A 21,892-nucleotide genomic window follows, 5' to 3' on the forward strand; every position below is an offset into this window, starting at 1 on the left:
ACAGATCCCCTTGTCACCCCTCGTCCTTCTCTTCATTAAAGTTTCCAAGTAGCAAGTCTGCAGCAGCTCCATTTCTAAAACCCAATTTCTTAGGGTTGCTTTTTCCCCCCCCCCCCACCCACCCTCTGGTTCAAAATTTGGTCACCTCGGTGTAGTTATTTCCCTCCAGATCGACCTGCCCCTCACCCCCAGTTAGAAGAGAACATGGGGGCTTCTGCCCCCACGTCATGAAATCTATTTTAGTCTGTGCCGCTAACCAAAGAGACGAGCGTTCTTTTTCTCTCTCTCTCTCTCTCTCTCTCTCTCTCTTTCTTTTTTTCTTTTGGCGTCGTCGCTTGCTTGTTTAGGACCCCTCTCTCCTGAACGGGAAAGTGATGCTCCATCAGGTGGCCGCAGGGACGGTGGTGTCCCGGCAAGGCGACCAGGTGAGTGTTGAACACACGGGCAGGTGTGTGTGAGTGAGTGAGTGAGAGAGAGTGACGCTTGGGCCAAATGGCAGGGACGTGTGTCACACGATTGGTGTGCTGGACTCGCTCTCTCGTAGGACGTCAGCATCCGCTTTGTGATCTCGGGGGCCTTGCACGTCTACCAGCGGAAGATCGACTCGGAGGAGGAGACGTGCCTGTTCATCACCCACCCGGGGGAGCTGGTGGGGCAGCTGGCTGTGCTCACGGGAGAGCCCCTGATTTTCACCATCAAGGCCAACCGCGATTGTTCCTTCTTGGCTATCTCCAAGTCCCACTTCTACGAGTGAGTCCCGTCTTTCCTTCTTCCTGGGCCAGGCCGTCCTCGGCTTACGACAGTTTCGTTGAGTCACAAGGGCACTAAAAAAAGCGACACAATGGTTTTTTCGCCTTTATGACCGTCGCAGCATCCCCCCCCCTGTGGTCACCTGATCGGAATTCAGACACTTGGCGACCGACTCTCATTTACGACGGTCGCAGCGTCCCCGTGTGTGTGTGTGTGTGTGTGTGTGAGAGAGAGAGAGAGAGAGAGAGAGAGAGACGTGATCCCCTTTTGCGACTTTCTGACAGCCAAAGTCAACGGGGAAGCCAGATTCACTTTAACGGCCATGTTACTAACTTAGCATCTGCAGCGATTTCCTTAAAAAGCTACAAAACGGGGCAAAGCTCCCTTAACAAGTGCCTCGCTTAACAGCAGAAATTTTGGGCTCGACTGTGACCGTAAACCGAGGACTGTCTGCGTTCTTGATTCTGATAGAGTGATTTCGCCCAGGACTCTCGTTGACTCCTTCACATCGGGTAGGCTGAACTGGTGCTAGAATTCCCTGTTGCCTAGCTCAAAGCGTTCACATCTTCCTACTTCTCCCAAGTCCTCGGAAGACGCCCCTTGCCTTTCCTGCAAAGGTTGTACTCTTTTTCTTGCTGGTCCACACCCCGAAGATTCACAGAAGGGTGGGGAAGAAGGCAGCTGAGCGAGGACATTAATGGCCCCTTGCCCAGGGTGGTATCAACAGAACCAGCCGAGCAGGGATGCCCCAGCCTTTGCATGCCTCTGCCACAGGATTCAGTCAGGAGCAGCTGCCAGCTAATTACACACTTAGACTTGACACCCAGCTGTGATGTGCTAAATACAGGGTACTTGTCTTCTAGCTAAGGGCACGGTAGGAGGGCTCTTGGATCCAGCTTTAATTAAACTATCACTGGGATGCCTGGAGAAGGAAGGAAGGCAGCAGGAAGATGTTCAGATTAGGACTTTGGTACATCCTTGCTTAACAGGAGAGAGAGAGAGAGAGATGATGGAAGATGGATGGATGGATAGACACAGCTAGAGACATAGATAGATAGATAGATAGATAGATAGATAGATAGATAGATAGATAGATAGATAGATAGATAGATAGATAGATAGGAAATAGGGAGAAGGAAAGAGAGAGAGAGTAAACGTTCAATAGAAGATGCCATAGATAGATACATGGATAGATGATGGATGATAGAAAGATAGACGCAATACATACAGATATACATGCCGTTTGCTAAATGCCCAAATTTTGATCCCATGTCTGCAGGGATGCTGTGACGGTCATAAGGCCTTGCAAGGGTCTTTTTTAGTACCGCTGTAGCTTCGAACGGTTGCTAAACAAATCGTTGTAAGCCAAGGACTAGCTCCTTTGCGGGGGCCTTGCAGGCCACCGTATTCTTAACTGCCTAGTGCCAAGATGCTTTGAATTGGCCCCTATTGCAAACCTCTCTTATGGGTCTGCCCTCCCAGGATCATGCGTGAGCAGCCCACCGTGGTCCTGGGTCTGGCTCACATGGTGGTGAAGCGCATGTCGTCCTTTGTGAGGCAAGTTGATTTCGCCCTGGATTGGATGGAGGTCGAAGCTGGACGCGCCGTTTACAGGTAGGAGCTCGGGAATCGCCCGGGGGGTGACGGAAGGGCTGGTCCTCCTCTTTACTCGGGACTGAGTGGCCTCTTCTGAGCCTCCTCGGGGCTCAATCCTTCTTTCTCCATTCCCAAGACCAGTCCTACCTTCTTTCCCGCCACCGTCCTCCTCTCTTTTAATCCCTTTCTCTTTCCCAGGCAAGGGGATCATTCAGACTGCACCTACATTGTTCTGAATGGACGGCTCCGCTCGGTCATCAAGTTGGACGACGGGAAGAAACACATGACCGGCGAATACGGCCGGGGGGACCTGATTGGCGTGGTAAGGAGAGGAGAGGAGGAGGAGGAGGGGGAGGGGCTGGCTGACCTGCTTGGCTTGGGTTTAGAAGCCATTCCGTGACCGTCTCGTGGAAGGTGAGATGGGCCAGGGATGGTTGGAACGACCACGTTATCCAAGGCGTCAAAGGAGATAAACCAGGAAGGTCCAGCTTCTGGCCATTTTAGCCCATAAGCTGGATCAGGAGCTATTTAAGTGAAGGAGCTGAATCCCGCTGCATTATCCTTAATGGAAGGGTGTGTGTGTGTGTTTGTGTGTGTGTGTGTTTCTTTACACACAATCCTCATCTTATGACCCCAACCGAGCCCCAGATTTAGTAGTAACATATAGCTGTGGATCTCTTGAAGTGCTCCTCGATATTGCTTCCTGTTTGAGTGGCTGCAGTATCGCTTTTCGTCACCTGCAGCGGTGGCGCTGTGGCATAGCAGAAGCCACATCAGCCCAGTCCTCTGGCCGCTGTTTCCAAAGATGAGATGCTTTAAATTCCTGGTGTCTGTCAAAAAGATGAGCCAAAAAGTCAACGTTGGAGGAACGGACCTCACGCTCTCTCCCCATTGAGGGGGGGGGGTCCTTTGCACCACTCAGGCGACCCTTGAAGACACAGATCAAGCTCCAGCTGGCCTCCACGGCTCTTTAAAAGAACACAAATGACCAGCGGTCTGCAAGGAGTGGAAATCTTTCCGTTCCCCACCGTCCAGTCAGAGCTGAAGAAGCTTCTTGGAGGAGAAGCGAAACGTCTTCAAAGGGAAAACAAAAAAGTCCAGTGGCCTCCTGGGGGGGGGAAAGCACCTTTGGGGCTGCCATCACCTGGATGGCTGAGAATCTCCATAGACTCTCTTAAGGACTCTGGCAAGGAAGGTGGTAAAATAATAATAATAATAATTTAATTTCTATACTGCCCTTCTCCCGAATGGGGCAAAACTCACTTAATAACTATCTCGCTTGGGCTCAGTCGTGCTCGTAAGTTGAGGACTACCTGTGTTGTCTGCGAAATGCAGTTCCCAAGTACGGTATGTGTTTCGTGGGCAACTTCTCTTTAAGTAAACTCTGCAGCAAAACGAGGCGAGCTTCCTTCACAGCAGCGGGCCGACTCAGCCCTGGTGATATATCACCGCGAATCTGAAATTAAATTAGCCGGAGCTGCTCGGAGCCAGCTGGTGAGGCAGCAAATTTTCCATTATACGCTCCAGGAGAGGAGGATAAAATAGCCAGTGCTTAAACTTCCTAGTTAATTTAGCTCCTGAATATTAGCAAGATGGGGCAAGGAGCAAAAGTACTTGATTTCTTTTCGTGGCGATCCTGAAGGGCTCCTCCCTCTTTCTCGGAGCTGCTGCCTTTCCTCCTGCAGAGAGGAAAGATCAGGGCTCCTGTTTTAACAACGGCGGCAAGAAAAGTTGTGAAAAAGGGGCAAGACTCGCCTCGCCCGTTTCCCACTTTGCAACCTGAACGTTGGGCTCCATTACGGCCGTGAGCCGAGGACTGCCTGAAGGAAGTAGAATTGCAAATAGAAGTCGATCCCGTCGTCTCCTGGGGATCGGCCCAAAGTAACCCAGCCGGCTTTCGTATCCAAGGTGGGACTAGAACTCACCGTCTCCCGGCGATTGGTCCAAAGTCACCCAGCAGACTCATGCCTAAGACAGAACTAGAACTCACCGTTTCTTTGTGATTGGCCCAGGGTCACCCAGCTGACTTTTCATGGCTAAGACAGGACGTGAACTCACCGTTTCCTGCTTTCTGGTTTGGCGTTAGCCCAAACTGGCGCTCTATAAATTATGGTTTATAAAAAGAACCGATAAGCCAGCATTGTGAAGCAGGGAGTGAGAATGGTCTCCACAGTAGCTCTTTACAAGCCTGGATTCCAGCGAGCAGCAGCTAAAACGTCAAGGTTAAACTGAACACCACGGGTGCTGACTTTGGGCAAATGTTTCTCGGCCTCTCTGAACAAGAGTCTATTTTGAAGGTTTTGCAAGTTATTTTTATGATCGCTATTGAAAAAACAGGGCTTTAGTCTAGAGCCTTCGCTACTCTAAAGGCTTTGAAAGATGGATGGTAATTGATCCAGCCTGTTGCACCGGAAGGACTCCGGAGGATATAATCTTGAATAAGTGCCAAAACCTTCGCACTGTAGAAAGGATTTGCTTTTCATTTGCTTTGAATAATAACCAAAAAAACAAAACAAAACCGGGCGTCAATAGCATCGATCTCGGCTAATTAAAATGTGTTCCTGCTTTCCCTTCCTTCAACTGATTTCCCACTTTTTTTTTTTTTGCAAAGCACCAACGCATGTGTAAATGGTTTTTAAGTGCCCTGCCTCTTGAGGATAACAAGGATTCTTATCTCAACCTGGAAAAAAAATAAATGAGGTGATTAATCCTTCCTTTTTGTCTGGGATGCAAGTAGCAATTTTCCATGCAGTGCTTGATTTAAAGGCTGGGTTGAAATCCGAGTGGAGAGCCAATTAATTTACCCTTATAAAGGGAGCGTGCTTGGATGTAATCCATCTTCTTGGAATATCCCTGGCTTGGCTCTTTTCGGATATTTTTCTGCTAAGGTGCCTGCTTGAGAACCCTGAACTCTTCCAAAAGAGAGGGGCCTTTGGAGATTTCGTAGGACACAGCATCACAAGGGCTGGAAGCTGGCAATTTTTCTATATAAAGGGAGTCTCCCTTGAGGACTTCTTTATAGAACCACCATGAATGGCCGGTAACTTTTCTCCATGCTGATGGAGCTCCACAAAATATCCGATTGGCTGAAATGGGACTCCTCTGGCAGAGCTGCTCTTATGTTGTGAGCCCCGTAAGAACTGAAGGACAGAAGAAGGCAAGTCCATTTCTTTAGTCCTGTTGAGAAGTTCACCCCTTCTGCCTGCACGTTGAGGTTCTCCTTCTCCTTTGCAACGCCTCGGAGGAGACGAGCTCTTTTGGAGACCCGTTTCCATGCCGGACGTCCGTCTCTTTCTGGCCTGGTGTACAGACTCTACTTGTCTACTCATCAATAGAGAGCACTCCCGTTTTTCCCCTCAACTTGGAAGCGTCTTGGCGGCCTCAACGGTGCGCCAGAAATGTTGGCTTTCCTTCAGTAGGACTCAGATCGTTGGCAAGCAGGAGTGGCCCTAGGAGAGTTTTTGAAAGGGACACTCTGTTCTTGCAGAATCTCTAGCGCTGTGTTCTTCTTGGCTGTTCTTCTTTCTCCTTCTCCCTCTCCAGTTCCCATCCTTAAGCATGCCTGCACCCCATTTCCAGAGGCTTTGGATGAAGGCACCTCTTTGGCTACTGTTGCCGTGCTCTCAAAAGCGGAAAGCAATCAGCTAAAAACAGACGCCATTCTCCTTCACGTAACTGGCTCAAAAAATCACATCCAGTTTTGCTTGCCCCGATATTTAAAAAAAAAAGTTGTTGAGATTCTAGAAAGAGTACAGAGAAGAGCAATAAAGGGGACTGGAGGCTAAAACACACAAAGAACCATTGCAGGAGTTGGGTATGTCTAGTCTAGTGAAAAGAAGGATTAGGGGAGACATGATAGCAGCCTTTCAATATCTGAGGGGCTGCCACAAAGAAGAGGGGGATCAAGCTATTCTCCAAAGCCCCTGAAGGCAGGACAAGAAGCAACAGATGGAAACTAAGCAAGGAGAGAAGCAACCTGGAACTAAGGAGGAATTTCCTGACCGTGAGAACAATTAACCAGTGGAACCACCTGCCTCCAGAAGCTGTGAATGTCCCAACACTGGAAGGTTTTAAGAAGAGACTGGACAGCCCTTTGTCTGGAACGGTATAGGGTTTCCTGCCTGAGCAGGGGGTTGGACTAGATGGCCTCCAAGGTCCCTCCCAGTCCTATGATTCCATTGGTTGCTAAGCATCGGCTGACTTGGGTCTCTCTTGCTCTGCTCAGCTGAGGTTTATTGTGGAGCAAAGCAGCAGGAAACCAGTCTGAGTTCGAAGCATGAAATGTCAGCGGCCCCCGATGGGCAGAAAGTGACAACTCACTGCTCATCGCCTGATTTTGTGCTCTTTTGCATTTGGTGTGTGTGTGTGTGTGTGTGTGTCCTTGGTGCTCTCTGAGCTCGGCTGCTTTCAACAGAAGCAACCAAAGACCCCGCAGTTCAACTCCGAGCTAGAAATATTCTCTCCTATTTGTTCTGCCTTTGCCAGAAACCCTCGGATCCCGTCGGTCGAAGCAGACTCCTTCCTGCCAGCTCTTCAGAAAGGTGCCTTTCTCAGCTCCCAGAATTCTCAGCAGGGGATGGGGAATTCTGGGAGCTGACGTCCGTACATCTGGAGACTCTTCAGGCAAGGGCCGCTTTAAAGGAACAGTTCTGAGATTCTACAGTGTCCTTTGGGGATGGCCGGGCGTCATAACTAGGGGGGGGAAAGGCTGCAAAGAAGAAGCAGAATGTCCGGATTCAGTAGAAACTTTGCTTGCAAAAGATGACCCGGGCCTTCTCGGCAACGGGTCAACGGTTTCCGACCCAATTTTAAGAACAGTTTTGCCTCCTTCTGCCAGGTTGAAGCGCTCACTCACCAGCCCAGGGCGACGACCGTACACGCTGTTCGGGATTCTGAGCTGGCCAAGCTTCCCGAAGGTGCTCTGAGCTCGATCAAACGCAAGTTCCCACAGGTAGGAAGGGTGCTCTGCCTGCCATCTCACTTCAAGTCAAGAATTGTCCCTGCAGAGAGCAATCCCACAGCTCACCTAGTAGACAAAACCACTTGCCCAGAGTACAGGTACTCCTCAACTTACAACAGGTCATTTAGTGACCGAGCAGGAGAGCCTATACCATTTCAGACAAGTAAGCTTTCCAGTCTCTTAAAAACCTCCAGTGATGGAGCACCCAGAACTTCTGGAGGCAAGCCGTTCAACTGGTTAATCCTTCTCACTGTCAGAAAATTCCTCCTTAGTGCTAGGTTGCTTCTCTCCTTGATTAGCTTCCATCCTTTGCTTCTTGTCCTGCCTTTCGGGGCTTTGGAAAATAAAATCTTCCTTACCCGTTGCGTAATGAAGACGAGAAGAGAGCAAAATCCCAGGTTTCTAATGCGTGTTGTTGTCTAAATGTGGATCTGGCCCACTCAATTATTATTATTTTTTATTTTGCCCCCGCCGTAGCACGGCAATTGCCAGTGTGTCCCCCTGACAACCTGTGTGCGTTTGAAAGCTACTTTATTTTTAGAAGAGCGCTCCATCTGTCTATTATTCCTCGCAAAGCAGTTGTTGCGGTTTTCGTAGGAGAAACTGGGCCACGGAGCTGCATTTGACTTATTTTTCCCTGCCCTACTTAGTAAGCAGCGCTTAAAAGCCGCACTTTGATTGTGATATGAACGCCAAGACGATCGGGGTGTTTCTTAAGGGCTTCTTTGAGGGTGTCTGGCATATTCTGAGCAGCATCAGGGGGGAAAAAACATCCATTTTTTTTAAAAAAAATGATAATAACGTTACGGTTTTAGATACGATGGAGAGACTTTGGTCCTTGAGTTACAGACCTTCGTCTGGCGAATATTTGGAGTCACAACTCTGCTGAAAGGAGTGATTTATATAGCCAGTCCTCGCACTTCCAACCACTGGACTTCAGAACCAGCTGGCTTAGCATTGGGAATTCGGGTTCCCCCATTGCCGTCGTAAGTCGAGGACTAGGGGCGAACGCCGGAGCAAAACCCATTGTTGCTTTCCCGTTCTGCTTATAAGATTCAGAGGGTCCGGCCTCGGGGGAGAGACCCGTTCCTTTACGTCCCTTTCATTGATGTTCTCCACTGCTCCACCCCACGAGCAGATTCCACGCACAGCTCCGGTCAGCTGTTCACACGTTCGCTCCCAATAGACTACCGCGCACATTATCCTCTGCACGGACAAGGCTGAGCAGTGGGTTGGTCTAGAAGTCCTCTGTGGTCCCCCCCAGCTCCGTTATTCTGCTCTTATTGAGACAGATTCGCTCCTGACGGCAACAAGAAGTGGCCAGGACTACTTCCCCTTTTCCATGCTGGCTGTAAAGATTTGAAGGAAGTGCAAAATTGCTGGAGAAAAACAGCTTGGCTGTCTGATTGCAACTTTCCCCCCCCCCCCCTTTCTTTTTTTTGAAAAAACAAAACCCAAACATGTTTACTGACATCTTTGGGATTTATAGAGAAGAGGGGTGGGGAGGACAGCATGCCTCCCTTCCCCAAGCAGAGCAGCTTTTAAACTCCCAAGGAGAGTGCGTGCCAGACGCATTGTTCCCCACCCCAAATTGATGTTCCTGTTAGGTTGCCATAGCAGCCGTGGAGTGACTCACCCAGTGGCAGAAGGCAGCTCGCTGTGCTGGGGCTGCACACTTGTTTTTGAGCCCGTGGTGTCACCTGAAAGCAGGCTGCGGGGGAACCCCCCCCCCCGTTTCCCCTCCCTCCGCCCTGACCTTTGTGGGCTTCAGAGGTTCACACCCCCCCTGGTCCTGAACCTCGTCCACACAAGCCGCCTGCCTCTTGCCCGCCCAAGCATCTGACGTCAAGCAACCCTGGCACGTGGACTGACTTCTTTCCAATAACATAACTGAAGAGGGTCTTCAGTTGATTCCATAGGGTGCCTGCCCTATGGAATCAACTGCCAACGGAACTCCGGATTGCCCCCGACCTTCGTTCGTTTCGCCGGGACCTAAAAACCTGGCTCTTTGAGCTATCTGGCCTGGACTGAGGGGTTTTAATGATTTTAAATCGCGATTTTAATTTGGGGGGAGGGGCTAGACTTTATTTTATTTTATTTTAATTTTATATTGGTTGGTGTACATTCAAAGTGACAATAAAGTTATCATCGTCATCATCGTCATCATATTGTATTGTTTTTAAATTTTGCCCTGTAAAACTGCCCTGATTCCTTCGGGAATAGGGTGGTATATAAACCCAATAAATAAATAAATAATAAATAAATATCTATTGCCTTTGACCAATAAAAGAAACCCACAGGAGCGAAGAATCCAAAGAGGATGAAAAGAGTGTGCAACAAAATAAAAGAGGAGAGGACGAATGAGGGCGGGGGGGGGGGGTCCTTGATACTCAGTGAGTTTGGTTGCTTCCTGGCTGGCGCTTCGTCTACCCAACATCATGGGGGCTAGAAGGGAGAGAGCAAACCCCACACCCTTCCAGCCCCTGAGGACGTTACCTAGTTTGGGTCATGCAACGTCTGCAAGAAAACAGCCAAGCTCAGAGGGCACCGAGGGCCCCTCGTTTCAGCCCTGAGCTACAAAGATTCCCCTTTGTTGAAAAACCCACATATATATACAAGGAAGGACTTCTGACTTTTCCCCCCCAGCTGTACAAAGCAAGCTTACTTTTGGCTCTTAGTTTAAGAACTAAGTAGTAAAATGTCCATTTCCCTCCCCGCCCCCCCCCCCAAAACGTATGGAGCTACTTCTGAGTAGTTTCTTTTCTGTCATTCACCAGAAGACAGAAACCTGCCAGGATAAAAACAACGACCTGCATAAATATAGATCCACTCTGAATTGCTAGGGAGGGTCTGTCCTTGCTCTCTTCCCACTGCCCACCAGACAGTCCATCGCAGGAGGTGTTGGAGAAGAGACTGGGTAACCATTTGTCCAGAATGATACGGGCTCTCCTGCTCCCAGCAGGGGGTTGGACTAGAAGACCTCCACGGTCCCTTCCAGCTCTGTTGCAAGCGCCACTGGCAGCTGGGAAGAATGCCACGTTGTGAGTTACACAGCCAGGAAGGGGAGAGGGTCTTCAAGCTTTGTCCTGAAGCTGACCCATTCCCTCGGCTGAGGAAACCTGGAAGAGCCTCGGTGGAGCAGTGGGCTAATGCCTCCTTAAGTAACACCAGCTGCCTGCAATTAGTGCAGGTTCGAGTCCCACCAGGCTCAAGGTTGACTCAGCCTTCCATCCTTCCCAGGTAGGTAAAAGGAGGACCCAGATTGTTGGGGGCAATAAGCTGACTTTGTAATAATGCTGCTTGGGGGTGTGTGTGAAAGCCCTAATAAGCCGGCATATACATAGAATGAAGGCTATTGCTAAGCACATTGGTTTGTGCTTCTTAGATTGTAAGCCGCCCTGAGTCTTCGGAGAAGGGCGGGATATAAATGGGATTAAAAAACAAAAAAACCTGGAAGACGTTTTGTTCCTCCTTTGCTCTGCGTTTGCCCGTCCTCTTGTCTTTGCCGATTGCCTCCTCGCCGTTTTCCCAACGGGCTCGGAAGTCCCTGGTCTCGTATCCAAAACAAGTCCTAGCTCAGATTGTCCACATGTACCCCGGAACGAGATGAATTATGTCCAAGGAGGACGGATGCTGACCTTTCATGGAGCATTGGCGTTGATTTTCAGGAAGATCCCTTTAGGGAAAAAAGTCGCCAGGCTCCCCTTTGAACAGAATCGGAAAGATGAAGGTTAATCTGTCTCTTTAGCGGACAATAGAAATGGTGGTGGGTTGTTGTTTTTTTGTGATAAAAAGCTCCTCAGCGTTTTGGCAGCCCTCCAGCTGAAAAGTTTTTCCCTGCTCCTGTTAAACAGTGTGGATCCCTGGTGCGGATTACATCTCTTGTTTTTTTCCCCCCCATCCTCTCTTTGCTCTCCAGGTTGTGACGCGACTTATACATTTGCTGGGTGAGAAAATCCTTGGAAATCTCCAGCAAGGGGGTAAGATACGGAATGCTTTGGGGCTGGGGGTGGGGGCGCGGGGCAGTTGCGTATGGAATCACAGGAGGAAGAATGGGACGATCTGACTGTATGCAGGCAGTTCTTCACTTACTGACCAGAACTCAGCCCAGAATTGTGAAGTGAGAAATTTCCTAAGCGCGTTTTGCCCTGTTTTACAACCTACCTTGCCACGGTTGCTAAGCGGATACCCGCAGTTGTTAAATTAGTCACAGGGTGGCTAAGTGTAATGTGGCTCACCTCCCCCCCCCAATTGTCAGAAGGACGCAAAAGGGGAATCACAGGGCCCCAGAGTCATTGCAACCGTCCTAAATACGAATCAGTTGCCCAGCATCCAAATTTTAATCCCTTGACCGCTTGGGATGCTACGACAGTTTTAAGTGTGCAGAAACGGCCGTGAGTCTCTTTTTTCCCCCCAATGCCGTCGTAACTTCAGACGGTCGCTAAAAGAACGGTGGTTCAGTCAAGAAATACCTCTACGTATTTGAATCTCCTGATTTCGCCCGTTGCTTGACAAACCTACTTCTGTCGCGCCTCTGAGATTTGGGCCCGTCTTCTCAAGTTTCAGATGAATGCCAGTTTTGTGCTTGGGGAGTTCTGGATGCTTCTTCCTTCAGATGGGGATGTGGGCAAGCAGCCTATGGTCTTCTCCAGTGGGATTTTGTTTTTCTTTCTCTTCCCTACCCCCCCTTACAGGGCACCAGTTGGGTTTGCACACTGCCAGCAGCAAGTGGGACGCCAGCAACCCAGCCAGCAACCTCGCCACGGTGGCCATCATGCCTGTCTCTGAAGATGTTCCCCTTTCTACCTTCACCCTGGAACTCAAGCACGCCCTCTGCGCCATCGGTAAGACCTCCCGGCCTCTGGTGGCTTCAGACCATCCGTGGGGCGTGAGGGACATCCGGGAGATACGTTCTCAAAATTTGGTGGCCCGTCTGAAGAAAGCTGGAGCGGCCCCCGTAGATTGGGATGTTCGAGGAGGGTTTGGTCTCCTGCGCGTTTCCTCTTTGCCCTTTTTTATATCCAGTGTGGAGAGAGCAGATCTAATCACGTCGTGAGCGACTCATAATAGCTCAGAGGAGATAGTTCTTCTCTCCTTAGCTGACAGGTCATCCCAGATCTCCTGGAAAGCTGCCAAGCTCCTTTCGAATTGCCCCTGCCATTCTGACACTTACTGGTCTCGTAGTTCTGTTCATTTTAATAAAACCGAGATCTATTTTCAACGCTCACTTCCAGCGCATCACCTTTAGCTGAGGGTAATGTCGGGCTGAGAGCTGGTTTGGCCTTGAGATGAAGCATCAGGCTTAGAAAGAAGGAGGCTGTGAGTTCTAATGGCGAAGCTAGCTGAGCGATCTTGGGCCAGCCGCTCTTTCTCAGCCCTAGGAGGCAAGCAACGGCAAGCCGCTTCTGAAAATCGTTTGCCCAGAAAACTGCGGCAGCTCTTGGGAATAGCTTGGTAAAATGCCCCTAAGCTCCTTTGAACATCTGGCTGGCTGTGCGACAAACCATCACAAATTAGAAGGGACCTTGGAGGTCTTCTAGTCCAGCCCAAGCAGGAGACCCTAAGGCTTTCCAGAGAAGTGGTTGTCCAATCTCTTCTTGCAAACCTCCATTGATGGAGCACCCACAACTTCTGGAGGCAGGCTGTTCCGCTGGTTAATTGTTCTCGCATTCAGGCAATTTCTCCTTAGTTCTGGCATTGGATCTCTCTTTAATCGTCTCCCACCCGCTACCTCTTCTCCTGCCCTCGGCGTTGGAGAACGGGTTGACCCTCTGTTGGCTGTGACAGCCCCTCAAGTACTGGAAGACGCCTGTCAGGTCCCCGCTAGTCCTTCCCTTTCTTAGAATAGCCATCCCTGGCTTTCACAACTGTTCATCATACGGTTTAGCCTCCAGACCCCCAAATCATCTTTCTTGCTCTTCTCTGCACTCTTTCTAGAGTCACAACATCTTTCTTTTTTTTTTTTGGTGAATACTGGTCATAGAACCCTTATCAACAAAGATGACAAGGGATCTGGAGGCTCAACTGTACGATGAATGGCTGAGGGAACTAGATATATCTAACCTAATGAAGAGAAGGGTTAAGGGGGCCTGACAGTTGTCTTCCCCTAGTTGAAGGGCCGCCACAGAAGGAGGAGGGTGGGGTGTGGGGTCACCTTGCCCCAAAGGTGCTTTTTCAAAAGGCAAACTGGACTTTTCTTTGTTTTTCCTTCGAAAGCCCAGTTGCCTTTTGAAAAAGCACCTTGGAGCTGCACGGCTGAAGGGTCTCCATAGACAAGAGGCTCAATTTATGCTCCAAAGCACCAGAGGGGCAGGACAAGCAGTAATGGGTGGAAGATTATCAAAGGGAGAAGCAACCTAGAAGTAAGGGGAAATTCCTGACAGGCAGAACAATTCACCAGAGGAACCGCTTGCCGCCTTCTTGACCTCTTTCCAACTAGCTACACTCAAATCAACCACAGTCCGGAAGTTACTTAGCCTGCTGATCTCAGCCGGGGACCCTGTGCTCGCCTCTTGTCACTCTCCTTCCCAGATGTAATTATGTGGCACACAAGGGCATAATTGTCCCCCTTTCCCCCCTCCAAGCATCTTCCAGAGTGTGGGAAAAAGCTCTGAGGTCTCTCAGTCCATAAAACATGAGCTCCAAAGCATCTCCTCGGAGCCGGTTTTACTGAGCGGTAAAGCTGAAGCTTTGCATTGGGCAAAAAAAATTCTTATTTCAAACAGAACTCGGTACCATCGTTTGAGGATTATTTTTCCTCTTGAAAATCAGGGCCTGGCTTTGTCTGTCTCTTCGCAGAAAGCCTTCCCTTTCTCATATAGGTAGTCCTGGACTTGTTTAGTGACCGTTCAAAGTGACCACGGCGCTGAAATAAGTGACTTAATGACTGTTTTCCCGCACTTAACCGACCGTTGCGGCATCCCCGCAGCCACGTGATCAAAAATTCAGAGGCTTGGGCAACTGACTCGTCTTGATGACGGTCGCAACATCCTGGGGTCAGGCGATCCCCTGTTGCAAAGTCAGTTGGGGAAGCCAGGTTTAACGGCCGTGGCAAGAAAGGTCATAAAACGGGTCGAAATTCACTTCTCGCTTCCACGCAGAAATCCAGGGGCTGGGTTGTGGCTGTCAGCCTAGGACTGTTTGTAAGGTGGGTCTCCTTCCAAGCCAGGTTAGAGTGAGAGCTAGCTTCCCACCCAGATCTAAGAACGATGCTCCAGCAAACAGACGTGTGATGTGAGCTGCACACCCAGCTTTCCTTTATGCGCTGGAATGATGAGTCATCCAAAAATGATGGGGGGATGGGGGTGGAGAGGGAGGGAAGGGAAAAGGGGCCAGCTGTGTGGATGCTTTTTCCGTCCTCTAAAAAGGCTGTCAGACAAAAGCACCTGCTGCGTTGCAGAAGCTGGTGTGTGTGTGTGTGGCTTTTTGCTGCACAGCCCCTAACCAATGGCACTGCGGAGTGGGGAAAACGCCCGGGCCAGCCAGTCCATCTTAACGAATCTAAATAAATAACCCGTCTCCATAAATCTGGCATAATGTGCAGAGTTTATGACACAACTGGTCGTCTTGCCACAAATGCATTTAAACAATTGGTAATGAAATTAAAAGCCGGGTGCCATAAAACTTTCTCTAATGCCAGTTGGGCATCATAAATCTTGCAACAAGCCCGTTGCTCAAAGTTGCAATGGAAAGAAACGATTTTGGGGGGGTAAAGGGTTATAGACTGAGATAGTTGGACATTGTGAGAAGAAGCAAATCAGGGTTTATCTCTCTCTTTCTCTTTCTCTCCCTTTTCTCTGCTTATCTCTCTCTCTTTTTTTCCTCTCTCTTTCACACTCTCTCTCTCTTTTCTGACAGTGGAGCCACAGTTGGTGAATTTATACAAAATTAACAAGTTGAGCAATATTTTTGAATAAAGCTCGTAGAATCGGTCCCTTGTTTAGCAATGGAATTTCAGGTCTCAGTTATGTATCTGTGGTTTCTTTCCAAAAGGTGGAGTTCCAGATCGTGAAAACACCTTAAGTGCATGAAAGCATCCAGGCAGATTAAAAAGCCTAACAATTCAAAAACACAGCGCCGCTCTCTCAGATTCCGTTATCTGCACGCATTTTTTAAACTTGGCCAAACTATTTATCTATTTGGCTGTCATGAGCAGCCTTGAAATTCTTTGGCCCGCTGTGTTTCAGTCTAGCCAGAAGGGTATGATCTGCGTGGGAAGGAAAAAAGGGAAGAAACAGATGTTAAGGAGAGAGAGAGAGAGAGAGGGAAAAAAAGTTGAATATAAACAGAACAAAGACAGAATGCAGATCGTGATGGAATAAGAGAAACTAATTAAAACTCCTGCCAAGGAGAAAAGCAAAAGGAATTTTTGCCGCTTTGAACAATAATGCTGTGTTCTCCCACCTGCAGCTTATCTTTCTTTGAGGAAGCGTACTAGCCATCATGGAGAGGGAGAAAAAGAGAGAGGGAGAGGGAGGGAGGGAGGGAGAGAGAGAGAGAGAGAGAGAGCCGGGGGGGGGGAAGAGAGAAGGATAATAATAATAATAATAATAATAATAATAATAATAATAATAATAATAATAATAATAATAATAATAATAATTAATAATAATAATAATAATAATAATAATAATAAAGTTGGAAGGGACCTTGGAGGTCATCTAGTCCAACCCCCTGCTCAGGCAGGAAACCTTATACCATTTCAGGCAAATGGCTGTCCAGTCTCTTCTTAAAAACCTCCAGTGTTGGAGCATTGGGGGGGGACACATAATAACTGTCTTCCAGTCCTTGAGGGGCTGCCATGGAGAAGAAGGGTCAACCTGTTCTCCAAAGAGGGGAAGACCAAGGAGTAGAAGTTGACGAAGGAGGAATCCAACCTAGAATTCAGGAGAAAAATTTTTTTTTCCCAACAGAGCAGTTAATCAGTTTGCCTGCCGAAGTTGTGGCTGCTCCATCGCTGGAGTTTTCCCAAAATAGACTGGGCAACCACGTGTGTGGGATGGTATAAGGTTCCTGCCTTGAGCGGGGTGGGTGGGTGGGTGTTGGACTAGAGGATCTCCCAAGGTCCCTTCCAAGCCCATGATCCTTATGCGCGTCCGTCTGTCCGTCCAACCTTTCCCCTTGGATCCAGGCTGCTCTTTCCTGCAGTCTGATGGAGACTCTGTTGCCCCATTGCCTCCCCAGTTGAGTTGCTTTATATTTCAGCCCTGAGCAATTTATCTTTTTTTTCCCTTCCATAGCTCTCCATTCTGCTAACAGGAAGATGAGTTATTTATGCAGCGCGGGCTATATATTTTTGGCTGGGTTCCCGTTCCATGTTTCCCGAGCACGCCTGTCTGCGTAGCTCCTGACCTTTCGCTCTGGCACGACATTGATCTCTTCCTTTTTACTTAATCCCCTTCTCTTCCTTCCCACCCACCCCCCCTCAATTTAACACGCTGCCAAGCTGCAGTTATTCTACAGAGCGAACCCTGGCGCTTTTCTCCCCTTTAGATCTAGCAGTCAAAACTGCCCATTCAGCCGTTATTTTCCAGAAGCCAGAGCTGTAACTTACAGGGTTGATGATTAAAAGGGATTTGGGGGCGATCCTAAGATGGGAGGAAAAATGTGCACAGAAGTTAGGAGCTGCAATCCAAACATGCAAGCTAAAGATTGGTGAACCACCGGGGCCGTTGTGGAAGTTGGCTTAGCAAGTTAGGACAAGCGGGCTCTTGTCACCAAGCAACGCACCAGAGACGTGTGGTTAGATTCAAAGCATGCTGGTTCTTTTGTACAGGATCTGAGAAGTGAAAAGCGTAGGCCACCAGCCATTTGGCGAATGTTATTTAGGAAGAAAAGTGGAATTTCTATTGTTTTTTTCTCTGCCTCTCATTACCTCCTTGATTTTTTTTTCTTTTTCTTCCTGAGGTTATGTCTGTGATGTTGAGGGCTAGCATCATGGCTCTTGTAAAGAAGAAAAGCTTGACCCATCCCTAGGAAATAGGTGCGACAATCCAGCTGTCCTGAGTGCTCTTTGACTAGGAAAAAATGGGATATAAAATCCCAATTGTGGATAGATTGATCATGTGCCATCAAATTGGAATCAATTCTTAGTGACCACGTGGATAGATTTTCTTCCACACGTTCTGTCTTTCACCTGGAGAGAGAAAGAGGGAGGGAGGGAGAGAGAGAGAGAGAGAGAGAGAAAGATATATATATATATATATATATATATATATATATATATATATATATATATATATATATATATATATATATATATATATATATATATATATATATATATATATATATATATATATATATATATATATATATATATATATATATATATATATATATATATATATATATATATATTGGATATTGGTACTTTCAAATCAGGGCTGACTCCTGGTGACCGCTTGGACAAGCAAAGTTTTTTGAAAGTGGTTTGCCATTGCTTGCTTCCTAGGGCTGAGCAAAAGGGACTGGCCTGGTGCCTAAGGCTGGACTAGAACACAAAGTCTAGTGATTCTGTAATTCCTCACGATACGAGTCTTTCAGTCACATTCCCATCCAGGATCTCCTGACTTCTGGTTCTGCTGCTTAGGATGCTTTGACGGATGCTACTTTCATTCCCAAGCTTTTTTATTTGGCTTAGCTGCATCCTGGAGGGATGCCGAGTTGGCAACAGGAAAATCAAAAGCGTGGGGAAATAACAAGCCTTGGAGTTAAAATCTTCAGGGCAAATCAGCGGCCCTGCTTGTAAGTAGTTCACTGGCTTCTTCCCAGGTCCCACCCTGCTGCTCACCAGCGACAACATCAAGCAACAGCTTGGCTCCGCCGCTCTTGACAGGTGAGGACTTTCATTCTCCCCTGGACAGTGTAAGCAAGCCCTAAAAACTGGAAACTCATCCGAGAAGCTTCTTCAGAGGCGAAGCTCCAGAGCTGAAGAAGCTTCTTGGATGAGAAGCGAAAGGTCTTCAAAGAGACAAACAAGAAAGTCCAGTTGCCTGGTGGAAGAAGCACCTTTGGGCCAACCATGACCTGGAGGACTGAGAATCTCCAGAGACACGGAGAGAGTAGAACGATGGCACAAAGCATCCTTCTTCGGAGGACTGAGAAACACCGGCTTAGGGCCTCACCAAGTGGAAGCTTGGCAGGCACCAAGGGAGAGCTGAGGGAGCATCATTAAACTCGAATCCCTTGCAAGTCCCTTAAATTGCGGAAGCCCAGAATGCCAGGAAGAGTCTTCTTAGGCTCCTCGCTTGACCCGCCCGGCGGATTGTAGCCGATGCCTCGTGACCAGCCTCAAAAGAAATTGACCGCCCTCTCCTTCCTCTATCTCCCCTCTCCTCCTTTAGCATCCACGAGTACCGCTTATCCAGCTGGTTGGGCCAACAGGAGGACATGCACCGCATTGTGCTCTACCAGTCAGACGATGCCCTGACGCCCTGGACGCAGCGCTGTATCCGGCAGGCCGACTGTATCTTGATTGTGGGCCTGGGCGAGCAGGAGCCGACCGTCGGGGAGGTGAGTCATGCCGGAAGCGGTCACAAAGGATGCCGTTTTGATCCCGGCTTCGTTAAGACGCCAGATCCAGTTTTTAAACTTGAGGGTGGGGAATAAAATGGTACCGATAACATTTGACTTACGGTCCCAACCCAGCCCAAAGCTTCTGTCGCGAAATGAGATAGTTGTTGAGTAAGGTTTCCAACCGCCTGTCTTGCCACGGTGGCTCAGCGAATCGCTGCAGCAGTGAAGTTAGTAACCCGGTGGTTGAGCGGCTTCCCCATTGAGTTTGCTGGTCACGTGGAGACCGCGTGACACTGGCACACTGCAACCGTCCTAAGTAGGAGTCAGTTGCCAAGTATCTGAACTGGGATCACACGACCCTGGGGATGCCGCAACAAGTCCCATTTTTTCCAGTCCCGTTGTAACTTTGGAGGAGCTGTTGTAAGTCAAAGACGGTAGTTTATTGTCGTTTGCCTACAGACAGAATCTTGCCAGACTAAAGCCACGATTTGCATAACTATAGGAAGAGCTAGGAAGGCTTCATCCTTGCTGACTTCCTGCCCACCAGGTTTCCTAAACTGGGTGGGCTCTTTGCCCTCTTTGAAGGAGCCCTTCCCTCTTCCGATTGCATCCTGCCTTCCACCATAACGATCAGCTAATCCCCCCACCCCAACTTTCTGTACCAGTTGGAACGGATGCTGGAGAACACGGCTGTCCGAGCTCAGAAACAACTGATTTTGCTGTATCGAGAAGATGGTCCTCTTCCTTCCCGGACCGTGGAGTGGCTCAACATGCGAAGCTGGTGCTCGGCCCACCTCCATCTCCGCTGCCCTCGCCGAGTCTTCTCCCGGCGGAGCCTGCCCAAACTGGTGAGGGGCTGCGCCGTGGGTCCCCGATCCGTGCCTGAGTTGCAAGCGGGGTCAACCCGAGTGACTCCGGGCAACTTACAAGCCTTGGTGGCTGGGATGTGGGAATTCACCCCATGGTTGATAGTTTGGTGTTTCGATTCTGAACTTTGCAACCCAGGAGGGGGAACAAAAGCCGAACAGCAGGCGATGTAGCTAAACATTTGTGTGTGTGTGTGTGTGTGTGTGTGTGTGTGTGTGTGTGTGTGTGTAATAGAATTAGAAACGTTATACAGACAGTCCTCGACTTACGATCACCATTGAGGGATAGGGGGCAACTGTCACCAAGACCTGCCCAGTTGCCAAACGCCCAAATTTGAATCCCCTGACCTGACCACAGGGGGTTGTGGCAAAAGTCGCAAGTGTGAAAACTGGGCACAACTGGCTTTTTCCAGCGCCGTCGTCATTTTGAACGGTCGCTAAACGAACGGCTGTCAGTCGAGAACCACTTGTAGGTAATGCCAAGGCTCTGAGCTGTGTAGGAGATGCTCACAACGAGCACCCTGAGTCTTAGTGGTTTGCACACCCAAGGACGAGCTGCTGTTTCCCCAGGCACCCCATACATTGGCTACAGGGACCTTGTTATTCCTCTCTGGGCACCTGTTTGTTTTCAGAGTTGTATATTTTCTCCCTTAGCTACACCAGGCTGCTGGAGGACCAAATAAAGAGGCTTAGCATGTTTAAATGTGAGTTCTGTGTGTGCACACTTCGAGAGCAAGCGACTGGATTTCATTTTTAATGTGTGCCACTGGGCCCACAGTAAAAAAAAAAGACAACAAATCTAACCTTATCTAGGAACCTGTCATACCTTAGCCTTCCCTTGGTCTGCTATTTTTCTCCCCCCCCAATCCAAATGGTTTTCCCCTTCCCTCTGGGGTCCTTGGCAAGACCACCCCCCCTATCTGATTCTCCTTTAAAATATTTTTTTTTTAAAAAAAAAAAAAGCTTGCTTCACAGCAGGCACGTTTTAAGTCGCCTCTTTCGGTCATTTCTCCGAACTATCAGAATAAAAATGATGGTATTTGCAGCTAACCCTGAAGCAGAGCCAAGGAATGAGTTTCTTCCTGGCCTACTCAATGTAGATTTTTGTACCCTGGGGACAGAAATGTCTTCTGTTTTGAACAAGGAAATGCAAGCCGTGACAATTGCTTGGCCTGTAAAGTTGCTTAGTGTTGCGCAAGGAAGAGAAGAGCAGTTTATTTCGCTTTAAAAATAATAATAATAATACAGACAGACATCTGACCCACAACATGCCTGACACCACTTTTGTGGGGAAAAAAAAAGGCTGGTTCATTGATATGGCAGTACCAGGACATGCACGAATTGAGGAGAACCAGCTAGAAAAAAAATAACAAAATATGCCCATTTGCAAATTGAAGCTGAGCGTTTGTGGACGGACAAATCAATGGTACCAATAGTAATAGCGCCTTCCTTCTTTGCTTCCTTCCTTCCTTCCTCCTTCCTCCTTCCTTCCTTCCTTCCTTCCTTCCTTCCTTCCTTCCTTCCTTCCTTCCTTCCTTCCTTCCCAAAGGACTGCCTAGATCCATGGAAATTTTGAACTTATTAGACCTGAACGTTCTGACTTTGCAAACAAAAAACAAAAGCCACACACACCACCCTTATTCCTTATTAATCGGCCGTATTCCTGCTTTCCTTCCTACGGCGCGATGGTGTGGGCCAACGCTGAAAGGCTTGTATTTGCTCTCTGATCTCCCACGTGCAGAAAGAAATGTACGAACGGGTCTTCCAGAAACCTGCAGACAGACACTCCGACTTCTCCCGGCTAGCTCGCGTCTTGACGGGGAATGCCGTGGCTTTGGTCCTCGGAGGTGGTGGAGCACGGTAAGAGTGCTTTGGAAGACGAGGGATATTCTGTGTTCCCTGAGAATGCAGAATCCTTCGGGCTTCTCTTGGTTGCGTTGTGACAGCAACAAATGGCTGGATCTTTCTTCTCCATCTTCTCTATCTTCTGCTTCTCCTTGACTATCTTCTCTTTCTTGTTCTTCTTGTCTATCTCCTCCCTCTCTTTCTCCTCCTCCTCCTCCTCCTCTATCTTCTCTTTCTCCTTGACTGTCTCCTTCTTGTTCTTCTCCTTTATCTTTTCCCTCTCCTTCTGTTTCTCCTCGTCTTCCATTTCTGCTTCTCTTTTTCCTTTTCCTCCTTCTTCTTGTCTTTCTTACCTTCT

At 48.6% G+C, this 21,892-nt stretch overlaps 1 protein-coding gene across 2 annotated transcripts in view; it reads left to right on the forward strand.

The window, feature by feature from the left end:
* The window catches only part of PNPLA7 (patatin like domain 7, lysophospholipase), a 49,751-nt gene that overhangs the window by 13,143 nt on the left and 14,716 nt on the right, over positions 1 to 21,892 (forward strand). For both annotated transcript variants that reach the window (XR_014028050.1, XM_081340008.1), the window contains exons 15-25: positions 348 to 425; positions 545 to 750; positions 2,233 to 2,364; positions 2,545 to 2,668; positions 7,184 to 7,297; positions 11,226 to 11,286; positions 12,001 to 12,150; positions 18,080 to 18,143; positions 18,652 to 18,820; positions 19,489 to 19,671; positions 21,431 to 21,549. Coding sequence is in view for 1 of the 2 variants with exons in the window: in XM_081340008.1 (XP_081196134.1) it covers positions 348 to 425; positions 545 to 750; positions 2,233 to 2,364; positions 2,545 to 2,668; positions 7,184 to 7,297; positions 11,226 to 11,286; positions 12,001 to 12,150; positions 18,080 to 18,143; positions 18,652 to 18,820; positions 19,489 to 19,671; positions 21,431 to 21,549 (1,400 nt within the window). In the remaining variant the exon portion in view is untranslated. The remainder of the gene's footprint in view (positions 1 to 347; positions 426 to 544; positions 751 to 2,232; positions 2,365 to 2,544; positions 2,669 to 7,183; positions 7,298 to 11,225; positions 11,287 to 12,000; positions 12,151 to 18,079; positions 18,144 to 18,651; positions 18,821 to 19,488; positions 19,672 to 21,430; positions 21,550 to 21,892) is intronic.

The sequence above is a fragment of the Vipera berus genome (genome assembly GCF_964194415.1).
Source record: "Vipera berus genome assembly, chromosome: 15".
Taxonomy (NCBI): domain Eukaryota; kingdom Metazoa; phylum Chordata; class Lepidosauria; order Squamata; family Viperidae; genus Vipera; species Vipera berus.